Raw genomic sequence first — 27,719 nt, 5'->3', positions numbered from 1 at the left:
ATACTATCACCATTATTGGAATAATAAATAGTCTCATTATAGTGACAGTATTATTTTGCTCAAATCTCTGAACTCTTCTTCCTCACTGGCCTCTATAATTTAGCAATCTCCTCATTCTTCCCCAAAATTAGATACAAGGATGGATGAGGGCAACATGCATTCCCAATATTCTTAGAAAATTTCCTCTGTTATCCTTGCTTGCGCTTACCACCAAAGTAACTAGTAAAGAGTTCAAAATCTACTTTCTATGGCTCTCTTCCCCTCAAATTAGCATATTATTCCTATCTCAATGACTCTGATTTTCTCCTTAATATCTCTTCAAAAACTTTTCTTGCTTAGCTGCTATCAGTCTCATTTCAAATATGGCTTTTTGGCCCAGAGTGCATTGGCTCAGTTGTCCCTGACCTTCTCATCCACAGACTAAGAACAGGTTTCTTTGCCATTTCTTTGGGATTGCTTTGAAATCTATATCTAGCTGTCATGAGATGGCTTGGGTCCACCTTAATCTATATGTGAGTGGACACAGCAACTTGAAGAGGTTGGTTATAAAGTCTTTGGGAAACAGATAATAAGTCAAAATAACCAGACTGATAACACATATCTTACCATCCAATAAACATTTGTTGTAAAGTAGTGGGAAGACACAAGGCAAATTAGACATCCAACTTGAGGGGCCTCCTTATATTGCCTGTTCTACCTTCTCATTCTCACCCCTTTCATTCTGAGTGTCTACTGAATAGCAAAAGCTTACTTAGACAACCTCACCACTCATTCCTCCTCACCAGCTAATGCAGACACTTAGTTGGAAATAAAACCAATCTAAACAAAATAAAGAGGATGCTAGTAAGTTGGATCAACTGCATTAAACGCTACAACACTTCTGAGCCTGAACAGCATCTGCTTCTCTTAGAACCAGAGATACGACCTTAACACCATCTTCAGAGTGCCCCAAACAAGCTTTTGGACTGGCACCTGCTATGCAATTAGTAGATACTGGCTGTATTAGAATGGAGATGGTAATATTGTTTTGTTAGTCAAGAAGACAGGATATAAATATGATTTAAAATTTCCTATAAACTTTTTTTGTTCATTTGAGTCAGGATATAAATATAAAAATTCCTTATAATTGCTTAACACTTATAATAATTTATTTCTACATTTCTAATATTTTTGTTTTCTATCAGTAAGCTATTCCTATTTTCTGTTAGAAAACTATTCTGGAAGCACATAAGATGAAAGATATTTTCTCTAACCACTTCCAAATATAAGACAGAAAGATTTGCTTGCAAGGAGCAAATAATAACAGTGACAAAAACAATGACAATGATAATGCTGATAACTTACAGTGTATAAGATATCGGTAAAACTTTTAATTTTAAATTGTACATAAAGTAAAACTCAAGCAAATGTTTTAAAAAGATATAATTCTACTTAAAAAAAAAAAGCTTAGCTATTGAAAAACCAATGTTAACCTAGCATTTTTGGTATCAAATCTACCATTTATATTTTACTTGTCCTTTCTTTCCTCTTTAGTCAGCCAACAAGCTTTGCTCTTTGTCAGTAAGATATGATCTGATAAGCTTATTTCTGACTTGCCCTGGGGGAAAGTGGAGGACAGAATTACATGTGGACACTTCAGAGTGACAAGTCTGTTCCCTGGGCTACTGAAGAAAACAAAGAGGGGCTGCATGGGAAGCAAGTCAAATAGTTCTGTATTGCCTCTATGTAAACATGACAATTAAACAACTACCAAAAAGCTTCTCAACTTCTTCCCTAATAAAAATTATTAACTTTAAAAAGTAATGCTTTTTAAATAATATTTTTAAATTCTACCATTGTTTTAAAAACAACTTATTAAGAATAAAAACTCACTAAAGTATAAGTAATTCTTGGGAATATTTTTACACTTTTAATAAACCTAGAAAGCATCTGTAAATTTGTAGTTCTAACATATTTCAAATGTCAAACAAAAAGAATGAAAACTTAACTACTTAAAGAATTAAATTCCCCAAATTTAAGGTTAATCACTTAGTGTGAAGGAAGTGAATCAGAGGAAACTATAGACATAGTTTAATCTTTGTCATGAATCATGCTCTGAAATTTAAATAATTTATATTTTAGAAAAACTGTCCAAGTGGTAAACACATGACTCAATTGTAACTTATTGTTATTTGGAATAGATGATATTGTAAAATATTCCCTTAATCCAAACCTAATCAAATGAGAATACTCTATCCTTTAAAAAATCTTACAAATAATTGACTCATACTCAAATGAAAAGAAACACTAATCATGGTAAATCTGTTTCTCTTAGATGATGCCAATGAAGTACAATTTCCATAGTCATTTACAAAACAGACATAATATAAAAGTTTTTTTCTTATTCTACTTTAACCATGTTTTTTCAACATTAAACGTGTTTATGTATCTAAGTAATCTGGACTGCAAGGAAAAAGCAATTCTTAAAAAAGATAATCTCAAACAGAAGGAGAACTACAGTGCTGGTTTCCAGAAATAAGAAAAATCTGACAACAATTTCAGGAAATCTTCCTTTCATATAGTCTCTTTGTGTACCTAAAATTAGCACCAATACTCCAGAAATAGTGAAATAATAAGATGGTTTGTAAGTGATGACAGCTTTGGTCAGGACTGACAGCAATAGCTAGCTATATAAAAGAGAATCACAAGGCTCCAGGGCAATGCACTTGTACGATATTCAGTCAATACATATCTCAATAATTAGACATACATTGATCTGCTCTTATTAACTGTTAGTCATTCATCCAAAGCTATGTTTTAGTTTAATAATTTCCAAGGATAAGGAATTTGTCCTTTGGTTGTAATTAAGTCTCCAAACCAGACTTACATACTGTTATCTCAAGGTCTGAGCATCCAGGACAGTAGGCAGAATCATTTCACAAATTGTTTCATTCCCAAAGATAAATTGTTAAAATGTACAGTTCAATTTAGCATTAATGGATTGTGCCTTTTGAATAGATCCTGGCCCCACTCATCACCAGGAAGACAAAAAAGCAACTATCCACAGGTTTTAGCTCTGTCTTGGTAAGTGCTTTCTCAGATTTAGTAATGAACTCTTACATGCACCACTTCATTGAAGTTTGTAATAGCTAAATGAGGGTCCCATATCTCCATCCTCATAAATGAGAGAACTGAGGCTCGAAGAACTTAAGTTCTTTTCCCAGGGCCACACACTTAAGTATCAGAGGGAGAATTCACTCACTCTGCTTAATCCAAGTCTCTGCTTTTTCCAAGGTCCATTTTAAAAATCTCTCTTTTATATTTTAAAACAAAGAAAGAGGGGCGCCTGGGTGGCGCAGTCGGTTAAGCGTCCGACTTCAGCCAGGTCACGATCTCGCCGTCCGGGAGTTCGAGCCCCGCGTCGGGCTCTGGGCTGATGGCTCAGAGCCTGGAGCCTGTTTCCGATACTGTGTCTCCCTCTCTCTCTGCCCCTCCCCCGTTCATGCTCTGTCTCTCTCTGTCCCAAAAATAAATAAACGTTGGAAAAAAAAAAAAATTAAAAAAAAAAAAAAAAACAAAGAAAGAAAGATGACAGGACATTGGAGAGTAGGAAGGGATAAAGGGCACAGCCTATATCAGTGGGAGTTGGACACTGCATCAGCTGTATGGGCATACATGAAAGCACTGAAGATGGAAAAAAGTAGGGATCCCCAGGCTTTCAGTTTTGCCAGCTGCCTCATGCCATCACTTTTGGCTAAGTACTAACCTGTTCTGAACCACAATTCTTTTTTTCCTTTCCTGAGAGGCCAAAGGGTTGATTTTTTCTCAGGTGGTGGTAGTTACTATTGTTTTAGATCACCTTTCTCCCAATCCCTGAAGTATATCAGTCTAATTCGGGGTAGAGGGAAAGTAGCTTGTTCCAGAAAGTGGGCAGATGAGCAGGCAGGGAGGGAAATAACCAGTCTGATTTTGCTTTGATTTCCGTTTCAAGTCCTGTAATGACAGATCTCACTCCAGTGCAGTATGTTTTGGAAATATACTTAAAAGGGATATGTGATTGTTTTTACGTACATTTTAAGTGTTGACTAATAAAAGGCAAATATCAGAAGAAGAGTTTAATATAGCACTTTTAAACCTTTTAGTATACTAAGGCATCTGTGACCTGCTAAAATCTAATTATTTCTCCAACACCCTTTGGAACTGTTCAGAAAGATGTAGTAGTTTCTAACTGGTGCATTAGGCATCTGGCCTGACTTCACAGAAGTAGAGATAGCTGAATGTGCACTCTCTCTCTATATTTTATTAATATCCCATAGGCTCATGTTAAGATTTAGTACTGATATGCCCTGACATGTATCACTACCTGTTGACAGGGAAAATAAATAAAATTAAAAAAAAACTGGGCTAGACTTGAGAGGGTCTACAAATAGAAAATCTTTTAAAGACGTTTTGGCAATTTAAACAGAAACTCTGGTTTAAAAAGAAAAGAAGAGAAGAGAAGAGAAAAAACAGCTTCAAGTTTATAAATTTATAAACCATGCCCAAGTTTCAGCATGCCAAATCCTTTGAAAATGAGCTAACCTCTAGAATCCGCTCCTTCCTTCTCAAACTAACAGTGCCCAATCTTCCCCTGGGCCATACCCTCTCCTCCATTCTTAACCATATATTTGAGTAGGGGGCTTAATTACGCTCACTGACATATCCCCCCACCTTTCCGTAATAGGTTCAGAAATGAGAGAAATTGAATCACAGGGTTATGTACAGGAGCTTCTGGAATTGGCCTCTCTTCCCTTAAACACTGTAATATGGGAATGTGATATGTGGAACTGTTAGAGCCTAAGGGAAAAGCCTGGAGCTGCCGAGGGTCCACCACATATAGCCTGAGGAGTCTGGCAACACTGAACAAGGCCAAACACTATCAGCCAGAGAGAAACTCTAATTTTGTTGACATATTTTAAGCCACTGTATCAAACTTTACCTAAACCCAGACCATACATTTGAACTTCTCAGTTATATGAACCAAAGATTCGAATTGTTGATTAGACAATGAGGCTTGGATTTTAAGTCACCTGCAACCAAAAAATTCTCAAGTATATTAAAATAGCCCAAGGCATTTAATATACCAAAAGCCTGAGTTGGGTTTTTTGCTTGTTTTTTACCCAAATTTGAAGACTTAATTCCCATGAAAAATGTTGAGTAGAAGAAAAATCATCCAGAATGTTTCTTTCTAAGACTTAAAACGAATTTAATACATGCTAAGATTAAATCACAAATAGCACAGTTGGAAGTGGTTTGGTGGATCATCTAGTCCTACCAGCTTCTTTTATAGGGATGTTCAATGAATCTGTATAGAGTGAATGAATGAATGAATGAATGAATGAAGAAGGAGTGAATGAGGTATGTTAAGTCTAGATAGGTTAGAATCCTGAATTAAACTGTTCCCTGGAATAATATGTATTAGAGTCACTTTCAGCTGGGAGTTTATACTAAAAGAGATTTGATTTGTTGTTATTGTTGTTTTCATTTGGATACACAAGTAAATGGCAGAGCCTGGGAAACCTGATTCCAAACCCAATCTCCCCTATTCTCCCCCAAAGAACATCTCATATCCTCTCACAAAAACAGAAAAACACAAAGTCCTTTGATATGACCAGTTTAGAGTTTTACAACTAGGATATGCTACTGGAGTTCATTTTTAATCCAACTGTTTACAATCTGAAATGTATTTTCTCATGTACACTGTTGGATTCATGCACTAGCCCACAAAACAAATGAAACACAACCTAAAACTCTACTATAACTCAATTAAATTCTAAACCCTGGGAACATGAGGCTATGAAATGCATGAGGACAACAGAAAAAAAAAATCAACACGAAATCTCCTATTTGCTTACCTCTTCCCCCATTTCCTTGCTACAGAACCACTTCAAAGGGAAATTTAGAAGAGTGTGAAAAAGCTATCATGGCTGTCTCCTATTTGCACACTCCTATTTGTGTATCTCCCTTTGTGCACTCTTCTACTTCTTAATGTGCCTTTTTTCCAGGTATTCAGATGCCCTCATCTTAATAATGGCAGCTCCATTCACTATGTACTTACTATGAGTCAGGCACTGAGCTAATAAACTCAGAAAGATTTAGCAATTTGTCTACTGTCATGTAGCAAAGCCAAGATGGAGTCCGGGTATGCTAGACTCTGAAGCCCATGCCCTTTAAACATTAGATTACACTAATTCTTCCTCTCTGAGCTGAGTCCTCTCTGCTGTAAGAATCAGTTCCTCCTTTCCTATCACAGCCTAAAGGGCATCAGGCTGAAAACTGCCTGTCTTCCTTCTCCTCCAACCAGCACAGTCATCCTTTTATTACAGCTAATCTCCTTTAAGTAACAAAGAAGGAAAACAATCTATAGTTATTCAGGGTAACTCTTAATCTTTCCAGAGGCAGTACTTACTATTATTATTCACCTCCACTGGCAGAATTTAGCCAGCTGATAAAAGTAGGAATTTAAAAAAAAAGAAAGAAAGAAAGAAAGAAAGAAAGAAAGAAAGAAAGAAAGGAAGGAAGAAGAGAAAAACATGGAAGCAACAAAAGAGTATACATTTTTGGACAGGATAGGATGATAGAGACTATCTTAAGAGCTTACCTCCAAAGTCAGTACCTTTAGTAGATCATATATACAATATATCTACTCTATTAGATTATATTTTTCACAATCTCTTGCCTTCTTCTATGTTTTAATCCACATAAAAAAAAAAAAGAAACAGTACATAATTGGCATTCAATTATTTCCTGCTGCCTTTATTCACCATGTGATAAAACCAAAGCCCAGAGCACATAATATGAAGTCATATCACCAATGGCAGCTTAGAGAATGGAAACCTCAGAACTCCTAACTCCCAGGCAACTATGCCACCTTGTAGGTACTTATAACCAAAATTGCCCATTTATCTTTCTTTTCTGTTTAAGATCTGCCTGAATGGAGACAAAACTGATTAAATATGGATATGAATATACAGTAATCTGGCTAAAGCAAAACTCCTTTTTAAATATAAACAACTGCCATCTGAAAAGAGCCTCTAGAAAGACTTATTTCATAAAATAATCTAATCCATGTATTTGTTTTGCAGTAATAGAAGAAAATTCACCATTTAGTGAGAGATTATTCCCACCTTCCTTTCCTCCAAAAATTCAGCAGTTGCATCTCAGTTTAAGTTGTGCTACCTAACATTTTTAAGAAATTGTCTTTTTAACAAACATTAGAGTTCTAAAACTCCTGCATTTAATGGGTCTGCCCTCAGTGGCCAGCAAAAGTACAATCACAGAACAATAAGGGTCAATATACCTCTAATCGAGGTTTCACCATCTACTTTGATATCACCCATTCTCAGAGGGGAACTCAGAAGGTCAAACTGTTATCGAAGAAGCATAACAATAGATAAACTAAATGAAGCTAATGAAGAGACTATAATCAAATACTCCTGGGAAAGACAATCAGCTGGCCTCCCTCAGAAACAAACATTCATAGGAACTTTTTAAAAAGCACAAAAGACAACATTGTAAGCCTTTAAGAATAAAGCATATAATATTAGTTTAAGGAAATTGCCTTCCAGGTAAATCTAAAAGCAAAATATTCCCCAGCAACAATAAAAAGTGAAATGAACTTAGTGGAAAACTATGGCCCCAAAGCAATTGTTGACCAAACAGAAGAAATCAGTCTATGAAAATCATAATTGAATATGAATGTCTATAATTCTGCTAATTAGACATAGACATTCAATTGTCCAGTGTTTATTCGTGTACCAAAATTAAAATAAAATCATTTTAATATAAGCAAAACCACACTGAAAGGTTTTTCTTAAGATGTTTCCATTTTAGTCCATATTTAGAGCAGCAAAAATATATCAGAAAGGAAAAGACTCTATTTAATTTTTCTAAAACTTTTCATTTTAGGGAGGGCTCCCTAATTATGAAAAACCTAATATCTACTAGGTTCAAAGGAGATGGACAAATAGTGGTAGTATGTGAAAAATAGTTTCATTTCTTAAAACATATACAGAACAATAAATTACTCATTACCTCTAGAAAAAAGGACTAGTTACTTTCAAAGTTCTTTACCATTTGGCATGCCTGTTCCCCTTCCCTTAAATAAATCAGTTATTCATTTGAACCTGCCTTCTACTCATTTGTCAAATAAATATTCACAGAGTTAAGAGCCTTCAAAATTCCAATGCTATTGGAACTAATCAGTAATGAAAATAGTATGATTTTTGGTTAATTTTTTAATACACATAGTTCAAAAATAAAAAGAACCTAAGTTTTTCTACTATGATCTTATAAGTATCCTTCTAACATGCTCGTATTTTTTTTAATAAGCTTGCTACCACTACCTTGCTGTGTTAAACTTTAGAAAATGTTGAGATTCCAAAGGCCGGCCTACAAACCAAATGGCATCCCCGCTTTGGCAGGCTGAGCGCCTCATTTTGGCTTCTCTCACTCCCTCTAGCGTTTGCAAAGCTCATCTGTCTGATTATCCAGTTACCTCACTGAACAAGAGCTCGGCTAAGTCCTGCCCATCTATGACATCACCCCCTTCTTCAACCACTGCGAGGTGAAGCTTTAACTTCAGACTTGGAGGTGGGCTGTGTGCAGTAAACTGGAATGCTCTCCCTCACTCACTCCTCAGTGTAGGAGTGATCCGAAGCAGGACAAGCTCTCCCTGCAGCTGCTGTTGGCTTTGTGTGGACTGGACGCGGAGCTTGGGAGAGGGGGGAGGGTTATTACTCCAGTTCACAGTCAGTGGAATTACAGCTATAGCGGCAGTATACATGGGATTGCTTTTTCTCGTCTTCCTGGTAAGTGTTTCCCATGTTTTTCCTTAAGATTGTCCCAGAAAGTTTGCTTGGTTTTACTCTGTAGACAGAAATGAGTTGGTACTGTGAGGCATCCAAATATGAACGTTTGCTCTGTCACCAGTAAGAGCAAAATAATGTGTGTGCAAGCCAGCAAGGAAAAATTGGGCTATACAGACAAATGCAAGAAGTTTCTTAAAACCTTCTTTCATTCAAAAGTAATAATTAATTGCTATTTTCTGCCTTGTATAGTTGCTATTTGTATAAGAGCCTTATGGAAAACATTAGGTTGGAAAGTTAAACGTTATATATTGAAGAATACAAGGCAGATTTTTTTTTCACAGAGAGGAAAGCAAAAGGTCTTGCTAACTTGGTGTGTACTGTATGTGTGGTATGATCACCAATTGCTGTTTTTACAACTGTGAAAGAAAATCAATAATCCCTCTGCCCATGAGTACGCAATACATGAAAAGCATACATCTTGCTCACAGCTAGCTGAGCTACTCCCGGAGACTTCTGTGCCTCTGTAAGGATTAACAGCTACACCTAGATTTTAAAGCTTGCACTGCTATCCTGCCAGAGCTGCTTCAAGCATTTCAGGCTTGCAAATCTCAACTAGTGACTTCAGCTCAGAGGAGGGGGAGACTTTCTTCCAAACCATACCCCCACTCCAGGAGAATGCCAAAATCCATTGCTTGGGCAAATGTAGTATGTGACTAGCATAGTAATTGGCAAAGCCTACTCAGAAAAACTAACAAAGCTCAGCGTGGAAGCAGTGCCTGATGTATGCAGTGAGTTCGGGGTGGCCAGAGGAACAAAAATTAGTAGAGCCCTCGTCAAGTGGGATGCGCAGAGTATCCACTCACTTGCAACTTACAAGAGCAAAATTTTATATTGAAAGAAATGCTTTCATACAGCAAAGCTTCCAAACAGTAGTTAAATATATTTTCTAAAAAAATGTTTTTTTTTCCCAGTGAATTAGGTCTGAAACAAAATGGTTGCATAGAGGTAAAAAGTGCAACAGGCCTATATTTTCTCAACATCTGGGGGTTGATATTTGATTGATTATTTTATCTATTTATTTAAAATTTAAAAAAAAAGCCTTGATATTTGCCAATTATGGAACCAAATCCTCTAATGGCTTTAACAATTAGCTATTTTAAATTTTCTTAAAACTATCTGTTCTAAAATGCACATACATGTTATTTTATTAGCAGGAAACAACATGAATAAATTAGCCACTAGAAAAGTGCTTCAGATGTAGCAATGCCTTTCATTTATCCCGAACCCCATACAAATATCCTGACTAGCTTGAAACATAAAGAATTAATTTGTCTGTTTTAAGACAGAACCATTTATGCTTGCCCCAAAGTGACAGATGATTGATACTCATCTCTTCTGAAATGAGTAAAGAAAGAAATCCATCCTTTAAAAGTACCACAAAATATTAATACTACCATTACTACCAATATTAATAATAATATACCAGGATTTAATCTCTAAGATTTTAAATCAGAGACACGCTACTTAGTTTGCAAATATGTGTGTACACAACACATATACATATACACACACTTTCACACATACATATGTTTATTAGCCTGAAATAAAAAACAAGGTTACAAAAACGTGATTGTATGAATTTAAGTAGGAAAATCTCATCCAATTTTTTTTAATAGAGCACTGCCAAAACACATCAAATCCAGGAATCAGCAAAGATATTATTGAATGAATAAACATAATGAATTCATTAATCTTGCTCTTGTTAATACTAACCATCAGTTATTAATTGGGCTTTTCATTTCTCTGCACCCCCTTTTAAATCAATTTTGATTAGGTTCAAATGCCTAACTCAACACTCCTTAAACATTAAAGCTTGTGAAATACATAACTGGGCAACAAATAAAGTTTTTACAAAAAGAAGAACAGTAAGAAAATTTGTCATAACTGAATGTAGCCGCAAAATAGAAGGTATGTTTCTTTTGCTTTCAAGTGTTAATTAAGGAGCCTCCAATTCTATCAAAACTTTTTCAGAGCTAAATGAAGCGGTGTGAAATAAATTTGGTTGAAATCTTGTGGCTGTCAGACTTTGTTAGCAAGCTATTAATTATCTTTACCCCAGTTTCTTCTCTAGACTATATTGCCCAATCAAATAGAAACTCCAATTATGTTCAGCATCTCCTGCCTAGGGACACCAGACCCTAATGAACACTCAGTGTCTCCAGATGAAAAATACAATTATCAGCTTTAAACATGCAAGTGCACTGCAGAGAGATTCGTCTGTGCTTTTCTTGGCCACACACCCTAAGGCTTCCTCCTCTTTCTGGATTATTTTGAGCAATTTAAAACCCTACAAAAATCAGTAGCAGAGAACTTGCCTTGTATTAACCTTATATGGATGTTTTTTCTTCCTGCTTTTTATTTTTGATGTTATACCAATACTAAATTAAATCTGGTCAGTTAAAGAAAAATTTCAGTGGATCTTAACTTTTCCCCCCTTTATTAAGGTGGGTGGGCTGCATAACAAAGAATGTGATTAATGGCAAGATGCAGAGCTAACTTAAAAATTCTGAATTAAATCACCTTAAATATTTTTATTCAGTCAGTGTATTTATAGCATTCTAAATAATTGTTGAAAGTCAAATGAAGACTACCATAAATGACATCGATGAGGGAAATGAAATTCAGTAATTTTTCAAAGGCTGTAATTTCTTCCCTCCTTTTCCCTTCAGTCCCCTTTCCCTCCCACCCCCCACCTTTTGCCCTAGAGGCCTTCACTGTTCTTCTCAACGGGAGGCTTTGTTGTAATTAAACCAGAGAAAAACTGGCCGGCAGCAGCCAACATCTGACTTGCGGCTTCTGAAAGCAGTGTTCTGGTAGAGTGTACCACCCCCCAGTGGGCAAAAACTCTACAGTAAATCTCTCAGCAATATTAATTCTCAAAACTGCCTTTTCCTATTCAGAGCATAAAAAGGGCTGTTTGTCGACTTTTTCTAACATTCCACCATTTCAGAACTTATCATAAGTCAACAACCCAATTTCCAACAATGAGACGGTTTGTAAATGTCTTCTGGAAAAAAGCCTTCTTCCTCTTAAGAATCAATATAGGAATATACATTTCAGAAAGCATTTTCCAGTTTCAGACTGCAAATCAACATCACTAAATTTGGTGAGACATGACATCAAAAAAGAGTTTGGAAAGCCATGTTTACATTGCATAGAAGAGCAGGTTTCAGCACTTTGACTTGTCTATTGACAAGAACTCCAGAGAAAACAGATTTTAAGTAAAAGAGGAATGAAATATAATGTAAGCAGCACCTAAAGTTGCGTTTGTTTTGCATATGCATTATCTTTTTCCTAGACTCAAAATTAAATGTCAGGAATGTATAAAAAGCTCTCTCCAGGTATTAGTCTCCTTAAATGAGAGGAGAGAGAAATTGCTCTCACTTGATGAGACAATGACAGCTTTTGTTCTTTATTCTTTCACTTTTCATGTGCACAAGTTACCGTGGCAACTTTGAAAAGAAAATCCACAGACCACATTTGGTTAAATACTATTTTTAAAAAGTGTGCCACTGGACTGTGTATTGATCAGTTTATGTGTTGTTGATTTTCTTCCTCTTCATTTGCTTTACATCAGTAATATCCTACTCTGAAATGAAAAAAAAAAAGTGTTTTATGATTTGAGATGTTCTCACCAACGAGCACAGTGCTTGGCGCACAGTAGACCCAAACATTTGTTGTATTAGTGTATGGAAACTTGAATACTAGAAATTTAAAGCACATCCACCAAATTGTACTCACAACACTGAAAAAGGAGCTTTAAAGTTTGCAATGGGAAAACATTTGTGATTTTAAAAGGTACAGTTTTAAGTGCAATTGCTCAAAGGTCAACGCAAAGGTAAAACATGTTCCCTGCCCCAAGCCCTCTTCTGCTCACATTTACCTCCCTCTAAATTCATGTCTTCCTCATTCACACAAGTCTTGGTTCTCCAATTCATTTGATCTGGATTTAAATATGACAAAAGGAAGAAGCATTCACTATGATGAAAGATAACATCCTAGTTTGCCTTTTTCTTTTAAGGATGCTTGATTTAACTTTAAAAACCAAAATAAATGAAGCAGAATTGGATTCACTTATCACAAACCTATGGGGAGAAAAGAACCAATAACATAAAAGGAGAAAGTAAAAATCCTTTGCTTTGGAACTTTTATCCCCTGTTTTACATAAATAAAACACAATGTCTTCAGACTAGAAAATAGTCTAGATAAAACCAAGTCTGAAAAGGCACGGTTGCTTCTCTGCTGCTCAGCAAACCCTTCAGACTTCATGGCTCTCAAGAGGGGACTTAGAAGTCCTTCTGCTTGCCTGGCATTAAACAAAAGAATTGGAACTTTCCTGAAATCTGATGATCGTGGAAAATTTAACTACCAGTCAGGCTGCTTAGAAAGCATTTTGCTGTCACTATCAACTAACCTGATGTACTCCAGTTGTTCAGTTTAACCGTATATGTAGCTTATTTTAAATACCATTTGTCTTTACAAAGACTTAGCATTCACAGGTTGATCATTTTGTTGTGCTTTCAAAAAACGTTTTAAGCCTTCATAAATAAATTACTTTCCAAAACTCTATGATTATATAAATTCCAATTTACCTAGAAATATTCACAGACTTAGATAAGTCCGATTAAGCATGTGTTTTCTTCAACCTCAAGGTTTTATTTAAATAATAACACAATTAACTTGGATTAAAAATTCTTTTAGATTTAAAAAAAATTTCTTAAGCTCCCATTATTAAGATAGGATTATGTGAAGAAAATCATTAAAAAGAATCTTTACTAAAATCTCAAAAAACTCTGTACTCAATATAAGATTTTTTTGAAAATAAGCCATGATTTCAAATCAATTTAAATCAAAGGCAACAAATAAAGGATTTAGGAAGTTATCAACATATAATCTTAATCTAAGTGATCAAAACATGAGAATACCTTCTCATTTCAAACATTCCCACCTCTAACATATTGTAGTAGCAGGGAAGAAATCATATAAACATGTACATTGCCTCAAATCCTTGACTGTATGTAAATACCAGTTTTCTATTCAGATAAAACTTCTTAAATTATATTAGTTTTCTTAAAATATCTCAAAAAGATAGTATCCTTACTATTTAATACTTTCTTACATCATAGAACTAAACTGGAGGCTTTTCACAGACCTGATGATTACATTATAAGTGCAATTTTCTTTTAACCCCACAATTTTTCTGTATTAGAAGAAACTGAAGAGAAAGATCCCTGTTAAAAATCTGATTTATCCGTGAGGTGATTATGTTGTTCTTTTTGTCACAGTTTTAAATGCTATATGCTTAGTGATGATTCCATTAAAAAATAGTTTTAAAACATTTCTTTGAGTAAACAGGGGTCCATTTTTTTTCCTCAAGTTACCCCAATAACAATATTTTTCTAAAAGATGGATTACTTTTTGTTCAGAAGTAATGGCCTCTTTTCCAGTCTATGCAGACATAAAGACTTCTGAAGTTGATGTTGTGGAAACCTGGTCATAGTGTCCATACCAGTGGAGCTCATTTTTCTTGTTATCATTCACAATCAACTACAGTTTCCCTATGTGTGCGACCCTGTAGAACCAGCTCAGAAAAAGGAAAGTGTAAGCACTGGGGGCAGCATCGCTTATTTTAGATAGATTATTATAGCCTTTAATATGCAAAGCAAAACAAAACAAAATTGTCTATCACTATAGTTTCAAATTTTAAAGGGAAGGGAAGGAAAAGATATAAAACATAAACTATAAAACACAATCAAACACAAATTGAACTGTTCTGAGGTTAAGTAAAAGGAGAAGGAATTTGTGAGGGAATCTTCATTTCTAAGAGTATTCTCTCCAGAGAAAGGTGCTTTTTATTTTTGCCTTTAGTTTTAATGCAACTTGGGGAGAAGAGAAATGACATTTTACAAGAATTTAATGAGATTTAAGGCTTTCTGTTAATCCTACATTATTACCACTATTGTACTAATGGCAATGTGAGTTTGCCTATCAAACAGAGCAAAGGAAGCAGTTTTACAGATGTAAAACCAGAAAAATAAACAAATTAATCTTCTTTTCACACCATTTTAGGTTTCTTTTTTGTTTTTCTTCTGGGTTAAAAATGTGAAAATCAATACATATTCTTAGAGCTTGATTTCATAAAATATTTAAATACAAGCTTTATCACTAGTTATCATTATGAGCATCTTGGATATACTCTAGGCTAACCTGACTTGGGGAACAATCAGTTCTTAAATCCTCATTCATCAGATTCATCTCCTCAAATATAGAATGTGTTGTGGCATGTGACAAATGCCTGACTACTGGTAACATTTTAAGCAGGTTCTCATCAGTGATTTTTTATAATAGTTTTTAATTAGTTTCAAACACAATTTAACAAAAGTAATTGTCTCCTAAACTTAAATTAACCACATTATTTTAAATGTTGAATAATTTTCAAGCTCAGAAAACATTTACAGCAGATACTTTTTAAAATAACTTTGTAATCATAATTTCAACAACTTGGTTTTTCATTTTCATATTCCACAAAAGCAAAAGTTTTCAAGAAAATACACCATTGAAATTCAACAATAATGAGCAAAGCCCTAAATGGATCACAGTAAAACCTCACTTTAAACAATAAGTCATTTAAACTTTCCTTTGTGGGCACTTTGCAACATCCACTAGAGACTACTTTATCCATCTGCAAACTGCTATTTTTGTTTCAAGTTGCTTAAATAATAAATTAAATGGATCTGTAATTTTTTTAAGTCTCCTTCTGTTAACGCATTCTATGATATGGTTGGTATTTCGTGGCAAACTAAAAGAAACTGAATTTTCAAATAGAACCAGAAACACAAATTTTGGCCTTGTTTAACGTTCACTGCCAGTAGCATTTGAATTCTGGAACAGATGCTATCCTTGTTGGATGCTAGGTAATTACTAGGGGAGAAGCAAATTATTTCTACTGTAAGTCCTTAATTTCAGGGTCAAATATTTCCATGACACCCTAATGTTCCCTGCATATACAGAAAGCCTCTGAGTAGGTCATCCTGCATAAAAGATACTGATGCCACGTACTTCCCCACCTCCACCCCCAAAAATCTTCATGGATATTAGATAATGGACAAAGCAGTCACCATTAAAATCACTGGTTTCTTTGGTGAAGCCTTAAGTCTTCTTTCAGAAATGACAAATAAACTTACTGGAAATTGGCATGTTCATGTTTGAATCTAGAGAGAAATGCCTTGTCAGATTTTGTTATGCTTTCTGAATGGTCATTATAAGGAGATAGACTGACATAGTGTCCTTTCTTTTCCAAATACAGATTTTTCAAGTTCAGTTTGCTAAAAGAAAATTAAAATTATATTCCCCTAAAAAACTAATAGTAACCTGAACTTCTATGTTACCTTTTGGCCAAGAATACCTGAGTAACTAGAGTTCCAAGATCATCAACTAGTCCTCAGAAATACCTCTAAGGAGGAAGGAGATGAGGTTCACATTCTACAATTGGGAAAATTGAGGCCTACAGGAAGAATTAAACAGGGCACCGAAGAAATCAAAAGAAAAGATTTAAAGCAAACTCCTTTCAACTCTTTAAATTGTAGATTGTATAACTTTGTAAAACCATGTTCAGAAATCTCTTAAAAGTTACCATGGCATTTCTGTCAAAATCCTTGTTACGTATTTGCTCACCTCTTTGTTGTACACTTGTTTTCTTCTTTTCAAACGTTTTATCATTTTATATCTAAGATTTAAAAGTGAACTTCTAAAGATTGACCTGACATGAATTCAAAAGCCATGGAAGGCATTTACTGGTTCTTGAATGACGCTTTGCTTCTGTGTTTAATTCAAAGTGACATTAACAGTTAACAGTAGAAATTATCTGTTTGGTGACAATCTCAACTTCAGCTCCTACTTTATTTGTATAGCAAAATTGCGAAGTAAAAAACAAACAGGTCATCTTATCCTTTTCACCAACTACTATGATGAAAGATTTCTTGCTTAAAGAAAGAACTGTTAAGTTTAAATTTCTAGGAAATCTCTCATATTAAAAGTTCATTATTAATAGTTTATTAAAACCTTTTGCTTTCACAGGAGATGCTCATACCCAGTATATTTTAAGGAAGAGAAATGTAAAGGAAATCTAGTATGCTTCCTTTTTTTTTCTCCCCCATGAAGAATATTTGAATTAAGTTTCTATACCTCTTAAAAAAGAATACCTGTTCTTGTATAACGTGACTGCACCAGATATTCTGAGAAAGCAGCAAGAAGCAAAAGCTGGAAATAGCTATTTCACAGCAGGTAATCATACCTCAGGATATAGCTACTGTACAAAGTTTATACTTGGATAATCCTGTATAGGAATAAAGGTGGGGGGTAAATGACTGAAAAACCTATTACTATACAGGCCTTAGCATCATGAATGGCTTTCTTCATGAGGATCTGAAGTTACTATCTCTGACCACATTGCACAGAAGAGCCAATAAGAATTTCAAAGAGAGCAATTTCTACTAAGGGAATTAAGCTACACAAAAGGAACCTTCACACAGAAACTCTATCAGGAAAAAAAAAAAAAAAGTACATAGGAAGCCATGTGTTCTACATAGTAACAGGAAGCTGAATTGTTTCTGGTCCCTACTTTAATGAGCTTGCCCACCATGCTGAACTGCAGCTGGAATGTTCATTGACAACAGCGAGCCTGATCTGGAGGTGTGTGCGGCATAGGATTACTTGAATAAACAGTGAAGAACATTTCCAAGGACTGAACAAGAATTTTTAACTCCCAGCCCCTCATCAGGAAAATAATTTATGTGCATTGGATTTTCACTCACGCAAAATTTATTCACATCGTTAAATAAGGTAGGAAAAATATTAAAGTGTTTTATTTTCATGCCTGAAATTATAGAGGCTAATTAATATGTAAAGGTACAGAAGAGCTCATATTACACAGTAGATTGGTACAAATCTATAATTCTCCAGCCATGGGGAAAGTTGAACCATATCCTAGATTAGAACTTGAAGAAAGATAAATGCATTGTGAAACATATTATGAAAGAGAACATAACGAAAAGTTTGCACAAAGCCATTAAGCCATGTAGTGTGAAATATTAAAAAAAGGGAAAAGAGTGAGCTAGGTTAATATGAAATGGAATTTTCCACTTAGGTTAGCTGGATGTATTAGCTGTGTATTTTTTTCCTCCCTTAAAATAGATTAAAAAGATTCCTTCTGATTTTCTTGTTAGAAATACCAATGAAACAATTCTTAATATTAATAATCAAAGAAAAATAACATCAATAATCAAAACAAATGAATGGCTTTAGTAGGATTCAGGTCTTAAGAGGTATTTAACTGACTATTCCTTTGAGTATTAAGAGGATGGATTTTTTTTTTTTACTACACATTTCTATACATGTACAGTCTACCTAAGAAGTAGACATCAAATTTTGATTTTTAAAAACAGTAACATTATCTTTAAGTACAATAAATCATGTTCCTATGTCTCAATTCATTATTAATGTTAAGAAAAAATTAGAAAATTGATTAGCTTGGTCAGTGACTGGCTATAGAACTGATATCAAACATTATGAAAGTGCTTTAGAATTCTCAGTAAAACTTTTATATTTAACATTTCAAAATCAAATGGACTTGGGACATGATATTCTTTAATTAAATACTACAAACATTTAAGGTAAAGAGATTATAGGATGGTGTTCATTGTAAGCTAGTGATAAACCCTAAGCATGCAAAAAAAATTAAAAAGCTGAAAGTGATTACACATTTTAGTTTCCACATATATTTTGAACACTATTTTAAGTATCACAACCTGACTGTTTTCTGTCTTTCTTTTAACTCACTCCATTTTAGGGCTCTGACAGTACCGTGTACAAAGACCTCAACAGTGCTGACCATGATCAGCCCAGCCTGGAGCATCTTCCTCATCTGGACTAAAATTGGGCTGTTCCTTCAGGTGGCACCTCTCTTAGTTATGGCTAAATCCTGCCCATCTGTATGCCGTTGTGATGCAGGTTTCATTTACTGTAATGATCGCTTTCTGACATCCATTCCAACAGGAATACCAGAGGATGCTACAACACTCTACCTTCAGAACAACCAAATAAATAACGCTGGAATTCCTTCAGATTTGAAAAACTTGCTAAAAGTAGAAAGAATATACCTATACCACAACAGTTTAGATGAATTTCCTACCAACCTACCAAAGTATGTAAAAGAGTTACATTTGCAAGAAAATAACATAAGGACTATCACTTATGATTCACTTTCAAAAATTCCCTATCTGGAAGAATTACATTTAGATGATAACTCTGTCTCTGCTGTTAGCATTGAAGAAGGGGCATTCCGAGACAGCAACTATCTCCGACTGCTTTTCCTGTCCCGTAATCACCTCAGCACAATCCCTTGGGGTTTGCCCAGGACTATAGAAGAACTACGCTTGGACGATAATCGCATATCCACCATTTCATCACCATCTCTTCAAGGTCTCACTAGCCTAAAACGCCTGGTTCTGGATGGAAACCTATTGAACAACCACGGTTTAGGTGATAAAGTTTTCTTCAACCTAGTCAACTTAACAGAACTGTCATTGGTGCGGAATTCCCTGACTGCTGCACCAGTAAATCTTCCAGGCACAAACCTGAGGAAGCTTTATCTTCAAGATAACCACATCAATCGGGTGCCCCCAAATGCTTTTTCTTATCTAAGGCAGCTGTATCGACTCGACATGTCCAATAACAACCTAAGTAATTTACCTCAGGGTATCTTTGATGATTTGGACAATATAACCCAACTGATTCTTCGCAACAATCCCTGGTATTGTGGGTGCAAAATGAAATGGGTACGTGACTGGTTACAGTCACTACCTATGAAGGTCAATGTGCGTGGGCTTATGTGCCAAGCCCCAGAAAAAGTTCGGGGGATGGCTATCAAGGACCTTAATGCGGAACTGTTCGATTGTAAGGACAGTGCAGTGGTAAGCACCATTCAGATAACCACTGCAATACCCAACACAGTATATCCTGCTCAAGGACAGTGGCCAGCTCCAGTGACCAAACAACCAGACATTAAGAACCCCAAGCTCACTAAAGATCAGCGAACCACAGGGAGTCCAGCAAGAAAAACAATTATAATTACTGTGAAATCTGTCACCTCTGACACGATTCATATCTCTTGGAAACTTGTCCTACCTATGACTGCTTTAAGACTCAGCTGGCTCAAACTGGGCCATAGCCCAGCATTTGGATCTATAACAGAAACAATCGTAACAGGGGAACGCAATGAATACTTAGTCACAGCCCTGGAGCCTGATTCGCCATATCGAGTCTGCATGGTTCCCATGGAAACCAGTAACCTCTACCTATTTGATGAAGCCCCTGTTTGTATTGAGACTGAAACTGCACCCCTTCGAATGTACAACCCTACAACCACCCTTAATCGAGAGCAAGAGAAAGAACCTTACAAAAACCCCAATTTACCGTTGGCTGCCATCATTGGTGGGGCTGTGGCCCTGGTCACCATTGCCCTTCTTGCTTTAGTGTGCTGGTACGTTCATAGGAACGGATCACTCTTCTCAAGGAACTGTGCGTACAGCAAAGGGAGGAGAAGAAAGGATGACTATGCGGAAGCTGGCACTAAGAAGGACAACTCCATCCTGGAAATCAGGGAGACTTCTTTTCAGATGTTACCAATAAGCAATGAACCAATCTCAAAGGAGGAATTTGTAATACACACCATATTTCCTCCTAATGGAATGAATCTGTACAAAAACAATCACAGTGAAAGCAGTAGTAACCGAAGCTACAGAGACAGTGGTATTCCAGACTCAGATCACTCACACTCATGATGCTGGAGGCCTTGTAGCTGACTGTGTTTCGGTTTTTTTAAACCTAAGGGAGATGATGGTAGGAACCCTGTTCTACTGCAAAACACTGGAAAAAGAGACTGAAAAAAGCAATGTACTGTACATTTGCCATATAATTTATATTTAAGAACTTTTTATTAAAAGTTTCAAATTTCAGGTTACTGCTGCGATTGATGTAGTAGAGATGCCTGAACACAAGTCTATATTTTAGTATTTTTTAGTAATTTGTACTGTATTTTCCTTGCAAATATTGAAGTTATAAACCATTTACTTTGTGTTCTACTGAGTAAGATGACTTGTTGACTGTGAAAGTGAATTTTCTTGCTGTGTTGAACAATCAGGACTGAGTTCACATGAGATCCTTGTAGTATAAGCACAGGCCATTTTTCACTTTGGTATTAATGAAATGTAAAAAAAGAAAACCTGGCTGAATGAGAAAACTTAAAGTTCAAAAAATAGTTATGAAAGAATGTTCCAACTATTAAATTTGTATTATCCCAGTGGTATTCAATAAATTAAAATATGTGACGTAATGGGCAATATCAAACTTGCTGCATATTTCCATTTTTACTCTAAGCAAATTAGATACTTTTAAGAAAATACGCATATCTTCTGAACTGAATACATCCGCTGGCATAAAGGAGTGTGAAGTCTGCTGTTAAAACCACTGTTAACAAAGCTTTGAGAATAAAGGACTTCACAAAATGAATAATGTAAGAGCACTCTTAGGGGGAAATTTATACTTAGGAAAATATGAAATCTTAGACTCTGATAGTGTAATGACACAAACACCAGAATTGCATTTTGGTTTTGCCTATACCATCCTGATTTTTGAAAAGTGAATTCTAAAGATATAATTGTTAATGTTTATAATGTTTTTATCATAAATGATATCAAAAGAGAAACATACATATTTAAAAAGGTAGTGTACCCATAAGCAATTCCCCTCAATAATGCAGAGAAAGTAGTACTCTGAAAAAGGGAGAATTTAAAAGAAAAATAACTACTAGAAATCAAATTTAGATCTGGTTTATATGAAATGTTTTAACACTGTACATAAAAGTTCAATTTACCTTCACAATGATCAAGAATACTGCCCATTACTGTCACAGTTTTCCACATATTACATAATGAACTTGTAATGTAACATTTCTTTCTAGCTTCCTACTGAATTGTGAGCTATTACTTGTTTAAAAACCACATCATTTTTCTGTTGCCATGATTTTTATTTTTCCAACAAAAAACCAAAGTGCATTGTACGCCCTTTGGCCAGTCTTGTATGTGCCTTGATCCAATGCTACATGTATTCAGCTTTTAAAACTCGACAAATTTTTCATACTTCCTTAAATATGAAAAATTATGGTCTTATTGCTGAATAAAACAAGAAAAAAGTACAAAATAATCGTGCTTGCTTTTTCGGGATTATGTTACTATCACTAAAGTAGCAAATTGCCCAGCACATTATTCCTAAGCACCCCCATGTATTTTTCTAGGCATAAAAATAAACGTTGACTACAAATAAAAATATATATATAGCAATATCTCGAGCTTGTGTATCATTTAACTTTAAAGAGTTCAGTGTTTCATGAACAAATTAACTTTCTATCATTCTTTTGGAATACTATTATTTTGCTTATTCACTCCAAAGATGGAAAACTTCAGAAGTGGTTCTGTGATCTTTCAGTCTTTTTTACGTTGCTGCCATTGTCCTTACTGATACTTTTTAAAATGGTCTTTGAAAAACTAATATATTTTTTTAATAGCTTTTTGGTAGTATGAGTTGGCATTACAGGATTTGAAATCTCAGATCTATCACTTACTAGGTATGTAATTAAAAGCAAACCACTTTCTCATCTCTTACATGAGATGATATGCATGGAAACTGAGCAATGTTCAACCAAATTAAGTTACTACTATTATGATCAAGAAAGTTTACCATGTGTTTCCAGAGGTTTGTTAGATATTTCTGCTTTTGCTAGTCCACTGACAAACATCTCCAGCAGCCTGTGAAATGTTATTTATTATTCATTTGCCATCTACATATGTTTCCCAATAAGGTTATCTCTTTTGACTTCTTATTATGAAGAATACCTGTTTTCTAGGAATAACTTAGCAAAGACTCATGTGATTAACCTTAAATATAGGGAACGTTTTGTGAAGGAAGTTTGACTTTTGCTTCCAGAGGTTTTAAGTAGTTCAGCTACAGTGCTGCCAGAAAGGATGATTCCATTATATCGCTATAAACCTATGAGTTTATAATAAGCCAAAAGCCAAAAGATTATATTGACTAATTTCCAATTAGTGCATCTTTCATGAGCACAGGAAATTTTATGTGTGTTCCAATACATGCATTTCAATTATTTTACCTGGGATAAATCAGAAACGGGTTTTATATCAGCAAATATAAATAGCAACAATAGTGTAAAAGTTTATTCTTTTCCTAGGTCTATGAAACCCAAATGCTTTGCTGAACAAATATATATATATGTATCTCCTTTTAATAAAATGATAAAATACAAATATCTACCTTAAAGGGCACTAAATTTATTATAAATACATGTGCATATATCCCAAACAAATGTTCACAATTTTTACTGATCAGGCATTAACAGAAAATTGTAGGAAAAAGAAAAATCCCATCCTGAATATACAACTTATAGATTTAACAAGAATACTATTGAGGAAGCTACCAAAAAAAAAAAAAAAAAAAAAAAAGAGGGAAAAATCACTCCCTTGCTGAATGTTTGACAAAAATCAAAAACTGTTTTTGGATGCAGCCACTTGTAACTGCATTAAATCACTGTATTTACACTCTCATTCCCTATTAAAAACAACACTGTTCTCTATCTTTCAGCAAGGCCTATTTATTAAAAGTATTCCCCTGTGCCAAATGAACTAGTAAAAAAACTTTGCTTTACTAACTACAGTTTCTGAGTAAAGCACATTTTATAGCTATATGCCAACATGACAGTTTTCCTGAGGAATCCAAAGAGACCCATATGCTTTAAAGCACCTGAGGCGTGGGTGTTCAAGGAACCAATCTATCACTGAATTCACTTTAATATTAGCTCATCTGCTGCTGAAAACAATAGTGGCATTTAAAGTTCTAATTCCTTTCTCCTACTTAGCATGATTAGCAAATCCTAATTTAGCATAGTCTTACAATTAAAACTATTGTGTTTTATGTTTTTGGACCTTTGGTTAAATTAGCAAAAAATAACTCACGCTTATCAATCACTTTGATAAGAACTTCAAAGTTCTCTACAAATAATCTCAACAGCCAATGGCCTATATGGAATGATTTCTACATTATAAATAGCAGAAGCATTGGCTTCAAGAAGTATCCTGTCTAGAGGATGTAAGGCTTAAACATATAATCTAATGAAAGTTTACTGTAACTGCAGTATAGGAAAATAACTATCTATCTGGATGGATTAAAGAAGATCTCATGAAGGAGGTAAAATGAGGGCCAGAATTGAAGGATAAGAAAAAATTTAAAGAGAAAACAAGAAGAGTAGATACTGGCCGTGTAGAGAAAATGGTGAACAGTCATGGAGATAGGAAAACAGGGACAATGTTTCTCAATGCCAGCTTTGGTCACAATCACTTGGGGAGGCTTTTATTAAGATAACCAGGCTTCAATATAGATCAACTAAATTTAAATCTCTCAGATTAAGGTTGGGCATTTAAAGTTTTCTTTAACTCCAGGGGTGCCTGGGTGGCTTAGTTGGTTAAGCATCTGACTTTGGCTCAGGTCATGATCTCACGGTTTGTGGGTTCAAGCCCCACATAGGGCTCTGTGCTGACAGCTCAGAGCCTGAAGCCTGCTTTGGATTCTGTGTCTCCCTCTCTCTCTGCCCCTCCCCTGCTTGTGCTTTGTCTCTCTCTCTCTCTCTCTCTCTCTCTCTCTCAAAAATAAATAAACATTAAAAAACATTTTTTTTAAGTTTTCTTTAATTCCAAAAGTGATTCTGATGCAACTGAGGATTACGGATTTTGGAGGTATTTGAGGAAAGGCCAATAGGTCTGCTGAAATACAAGGTTCATAAAGGAGTTAAGGCTGGGAAAGTTTTTTTATATAAGCAGTGTGTTGAATTCCAGCTAAGAAGTCTGGATGATATGCTTTGGCGATGGTTTCTGGGCAGCTATGTAAACAATTAGTGTACTTTAGGGACATATTGTAGAAATAAGGAATATTGAATGAAGAATGAATGAGGAGAAAGAAACTGAGAGTAAGAGGACAAGGTAGAAGGACATGCAGTATTGCAGGCAAGAGAAAACAAGGGCCTAGCCAGTGGAATGGGATTTAAAAAAAGAAAAAAAAAAGTATAATTCAAAGATACAGGAAAGGTAGAATTCCTAGGAATTAGGAACTGAGGAAGGAATAAAAATTGAAGGTGATGACTTTTAGCCAGGTAAGTAGAATGTTGGTAAGGCACTTAATGATGAAAACTACCAGAAAAAAATCTCAAAGTTTTTTGTACGTTTCAGGTTTGAACAGGTGACCATATGCACAGTATAGATTTACACTGGCTAGTGACCCACTTTAGATGATAAATTATAATTGCATTAGGTTTTAAAATACTTATGTTATCCATCTGGAAATGTCTATTGGGAAGTTGGAAACGAGGGTATGGGAAGAGATCCTCAACAGTCTAACACATTATTACTAAAGGTGAGAGGGTAGAAGACAGCAGCAACAGAAGTGAGCTGAGGGAGGGAAAAGAGATGAGCCACAGGGACACCCACCCTTTATGGGGACAGAAGAGAGAGAGCAGTCAAAAAAACAAAAACAAAAGCCAAAAAGGGGCAATTAAAAAGGAGGAAAATCATCACAAGGAGAATATTATAAAATCAAGGAACTACAAATATTTAAAAAAGAGGATGTCAAAAGGTAGTCTGGAATTTAGATTTGGAAGAGGACACTGTTGAAAATAGAAAAGGAGGAGATAGCCAGGGATTTTGAAGCAGTGTCAGCAAAGTAAAGAGGTAAAAGCCTCTAGGATATTGACAGGATAATGGGAGATAAAGAAAACAGAAACAGTGATCAGGACTACTCTTTAAGAAGTCTTGAGGGTGAAGGGATCAAGATAGATAAGGAAAGGAAGTGAATACCAAGGGGAATATTTACTGTCCTTAGGAATAAGATGGGGTATAGAGATAAGAATCTACAATGAGAACAGGGAAGCAATATTTGATAGAAGAAAACTGGGATGCAGGAGAGGTGTGGTCCAAGTCATGTTGTGAGTCTAAGATGACTGAAGTAAAAGTGTGACTGAGAAAGCTGCAGTTTTTGAAGAGTCACCAGCAAGGAGGATAAAGTTACGGAGAGAGTGGGGAAAGGGTTGGAAAGAGGGTAAGGTTTGTAAGACAGGTCCTAAGGAAGATGGGGAAATGTCCCCGAGATGAAGGGGAGGGAGATGATGATGGGATTAGGTGATACAGATATAAAAAAAGGACTTCCTAAGAAAGGGTTTTTGAGTAATGGTGACAGAAACATATTCAGGAAGTGATCTTTCAGGAACAGAGAAAAAAAATTTTTTTGAAAGTCCCTTCCTATATTCTACACCCCTCCCCTACCAAACTTTCATCAAATAGTGACAGGGAAGGTGTAATCCTCAGGGAACAGATGTCAATTAATTCAAGGTCATGGAAAGAATGCTAAGAAAAATGTCAGATACAGAGGGAGTTAGAACCCAAAAGTGAAAGACTGCAGTAGGCCCAGGGGAAGCAGTTAAGAGATGGGCCCAAAAGGAATTCAAATTCCCAGATGGAAAGACACACAAAACAGAAAAATAGAGCAGAGGAGGGCCTTGCACTTAGGACTCCAGCAGATGATCACAGTTAAAAGGATGTTGGTCATGAGAAGTTAGTAGAAACTCCTGTTCTAAACAGTATACACATTCTGAACAGATGAAAGAAAAAGAAATAGAATAACCAAATTAACCTTGCTCTATTCTTTGAACATCAAAACAGAATGAAACCTAATTTTATCTCAAAATATAGACTGAAGAAGTATTTCTACTTTTATCAGTCTTTCCCACAAGTATCAAAGGTAACTCCTGGAGAACAGGTAAGCAAATCACATTATGAATCCCTCCCACTTCCTACCCCCACCTCCTTCTCATTTTTATATTATTTGGGTGAAATGAGATTAGAAATGAACTTTAGAACTGACTTGACAGTTTTCTTTTTTTTTTTTCCTTTTTTTAAAAGGCTTCAAAAGGAAGCATGCAGCCACAGGGGTGGGGAAGTTGGGGATAATGGGATTTTACAGACTGATTGTGTGCACACATAAAAGAATCGTTTCTTTTTCAAGGCCAGCTGGCTGGGGCAGGGAGGAGGTGAGGGATAGTCTAGGAAATTACTACCCAAACTAATTACCCTTCTGAATATACATCATGGCTCTGGTAACTGTGACATTACAAAGCTGAGGCTAGTTCATACCAATGTTGTATTAAAAGGGCATGGAATCACTGCCACATTTTAATTTCCTAGATATGAAGAGCAATGTTGATAAAAAGAAAAAAAAAACAGTAAAGATTAAGTAAAACAAAAATCTAACAAAATTCTCTTAAAAATATGTTCTAAAAACATTAGCAATGTCTCACACATACAGTGGGCTTAATGAATTTTTGGGATACTGTTTGTTAAGGACTTTGTCAAGCACAGTGCTAAGTATTTTATATATTTTAATCTCATTTAATTCACACAATAACTGTACAGATAATTTCTATCCACATTTTTCAGATGAGTAAATTAAGGCTTTGAAAGGTAATGAGGTATTTTATTCATTCAATATTAATAATGATTTACTGAGCACCCACTCAATAACTGTGCTTGGAGCTGGGTATGTAGCACTAAACCAAAAAGATACGGAGATTATAGTTGGAGGAGGTAGGGACTCAGATACTAATCTAAAACTGAATGAATGTGAAGTAAAAAGTTCTGACAGAAGCCATGGAGGAGAAAA

The 27,719-nt window shown here is 35.3% G+C and overlaps 2 protein-coding genes across 5 annotated transcripts in view; one reads left to right on the top strand and one right to left on the bottom strand.

The window, feature by feature from the left end:
- The window catches only part of MACROD2 (mono-ADP ribosylhydrolase 2), a 2,032,256-nt gene that overhangs the window by 1,643,703 nt on the left and 360,834 nt on the right, over positions 1-27,719 (bottom strand). The window lies entirely within an intron of this gene.
- On the top strand, positions 8,586-26,655 carry FLRT3 (fibronectin leucine rich transmembrane protein 3). 4 transcript variants are annotated; one of them, XR_007151177.1, is made up of 4 exons: positions 8,586-8,828; positions 16,965-17,729; positions 18,736-20,845; positions 26,642-26,655. XR_007151177.1 is itself a non-coding variant. In XM_047854218.1 (3 exons), the coding sequence occupies exon 3, from the start codon at positions 18,779-18,781 to the stop codon at positions 20,726-20,728; it is 1,950 nt and encodes a 649-aa protein (XP_047710174.1). In that variant the 5' UTR covers positions 8,586-8,828; positions 16,965-17,729; positions 18,736-18,778; the 3' UTR covers positions 20,729-22,285. The 4 variants fall into 4 exon arrangements, 3 of the variants coding, with proteins under 3 accessions (XP_047710174.1, XP_047710177.1, XP_047710176.1); XM_047854218.1 differs by lacking the exon at positions 26,642-26,655 and having other exon boundaries at positions 18,736-22,285; XM_047854220.1 differs by lacking the exons at positions 8,586-8,828; positions 26,642-26,655 and adding an exon at positions 10,670-10,796 and having other exon boundaries at positions 18,736-22,285.

This window comes from Prionailurus viverrinus, chromosome A3 (assembly GCF_022837055.1).
Source record: "Prionailurus viverrinus isolate Anna chromosome A3, UM_Priviv_1.0, whole genome shotgun sequence".
Taxonomy (NCBI): Eukaryota; Metazoa; Chordata; class Mammalia; order Carnivora; family Felidae; genus Prionailurus; species Prionailurus viverrinus.
This window is presented reverse-complemented; position numbering and strand designations above follow the sequence as displayed.

Coding starts and splice junctions, on each gene's coding strand:
- FLRT3 (XM_047854221.1), top strand. CDS start 18,779: ATGATCAGCCCAGCCTGGAGCATCTTCCTCATCTGGACTAAAATTGGG.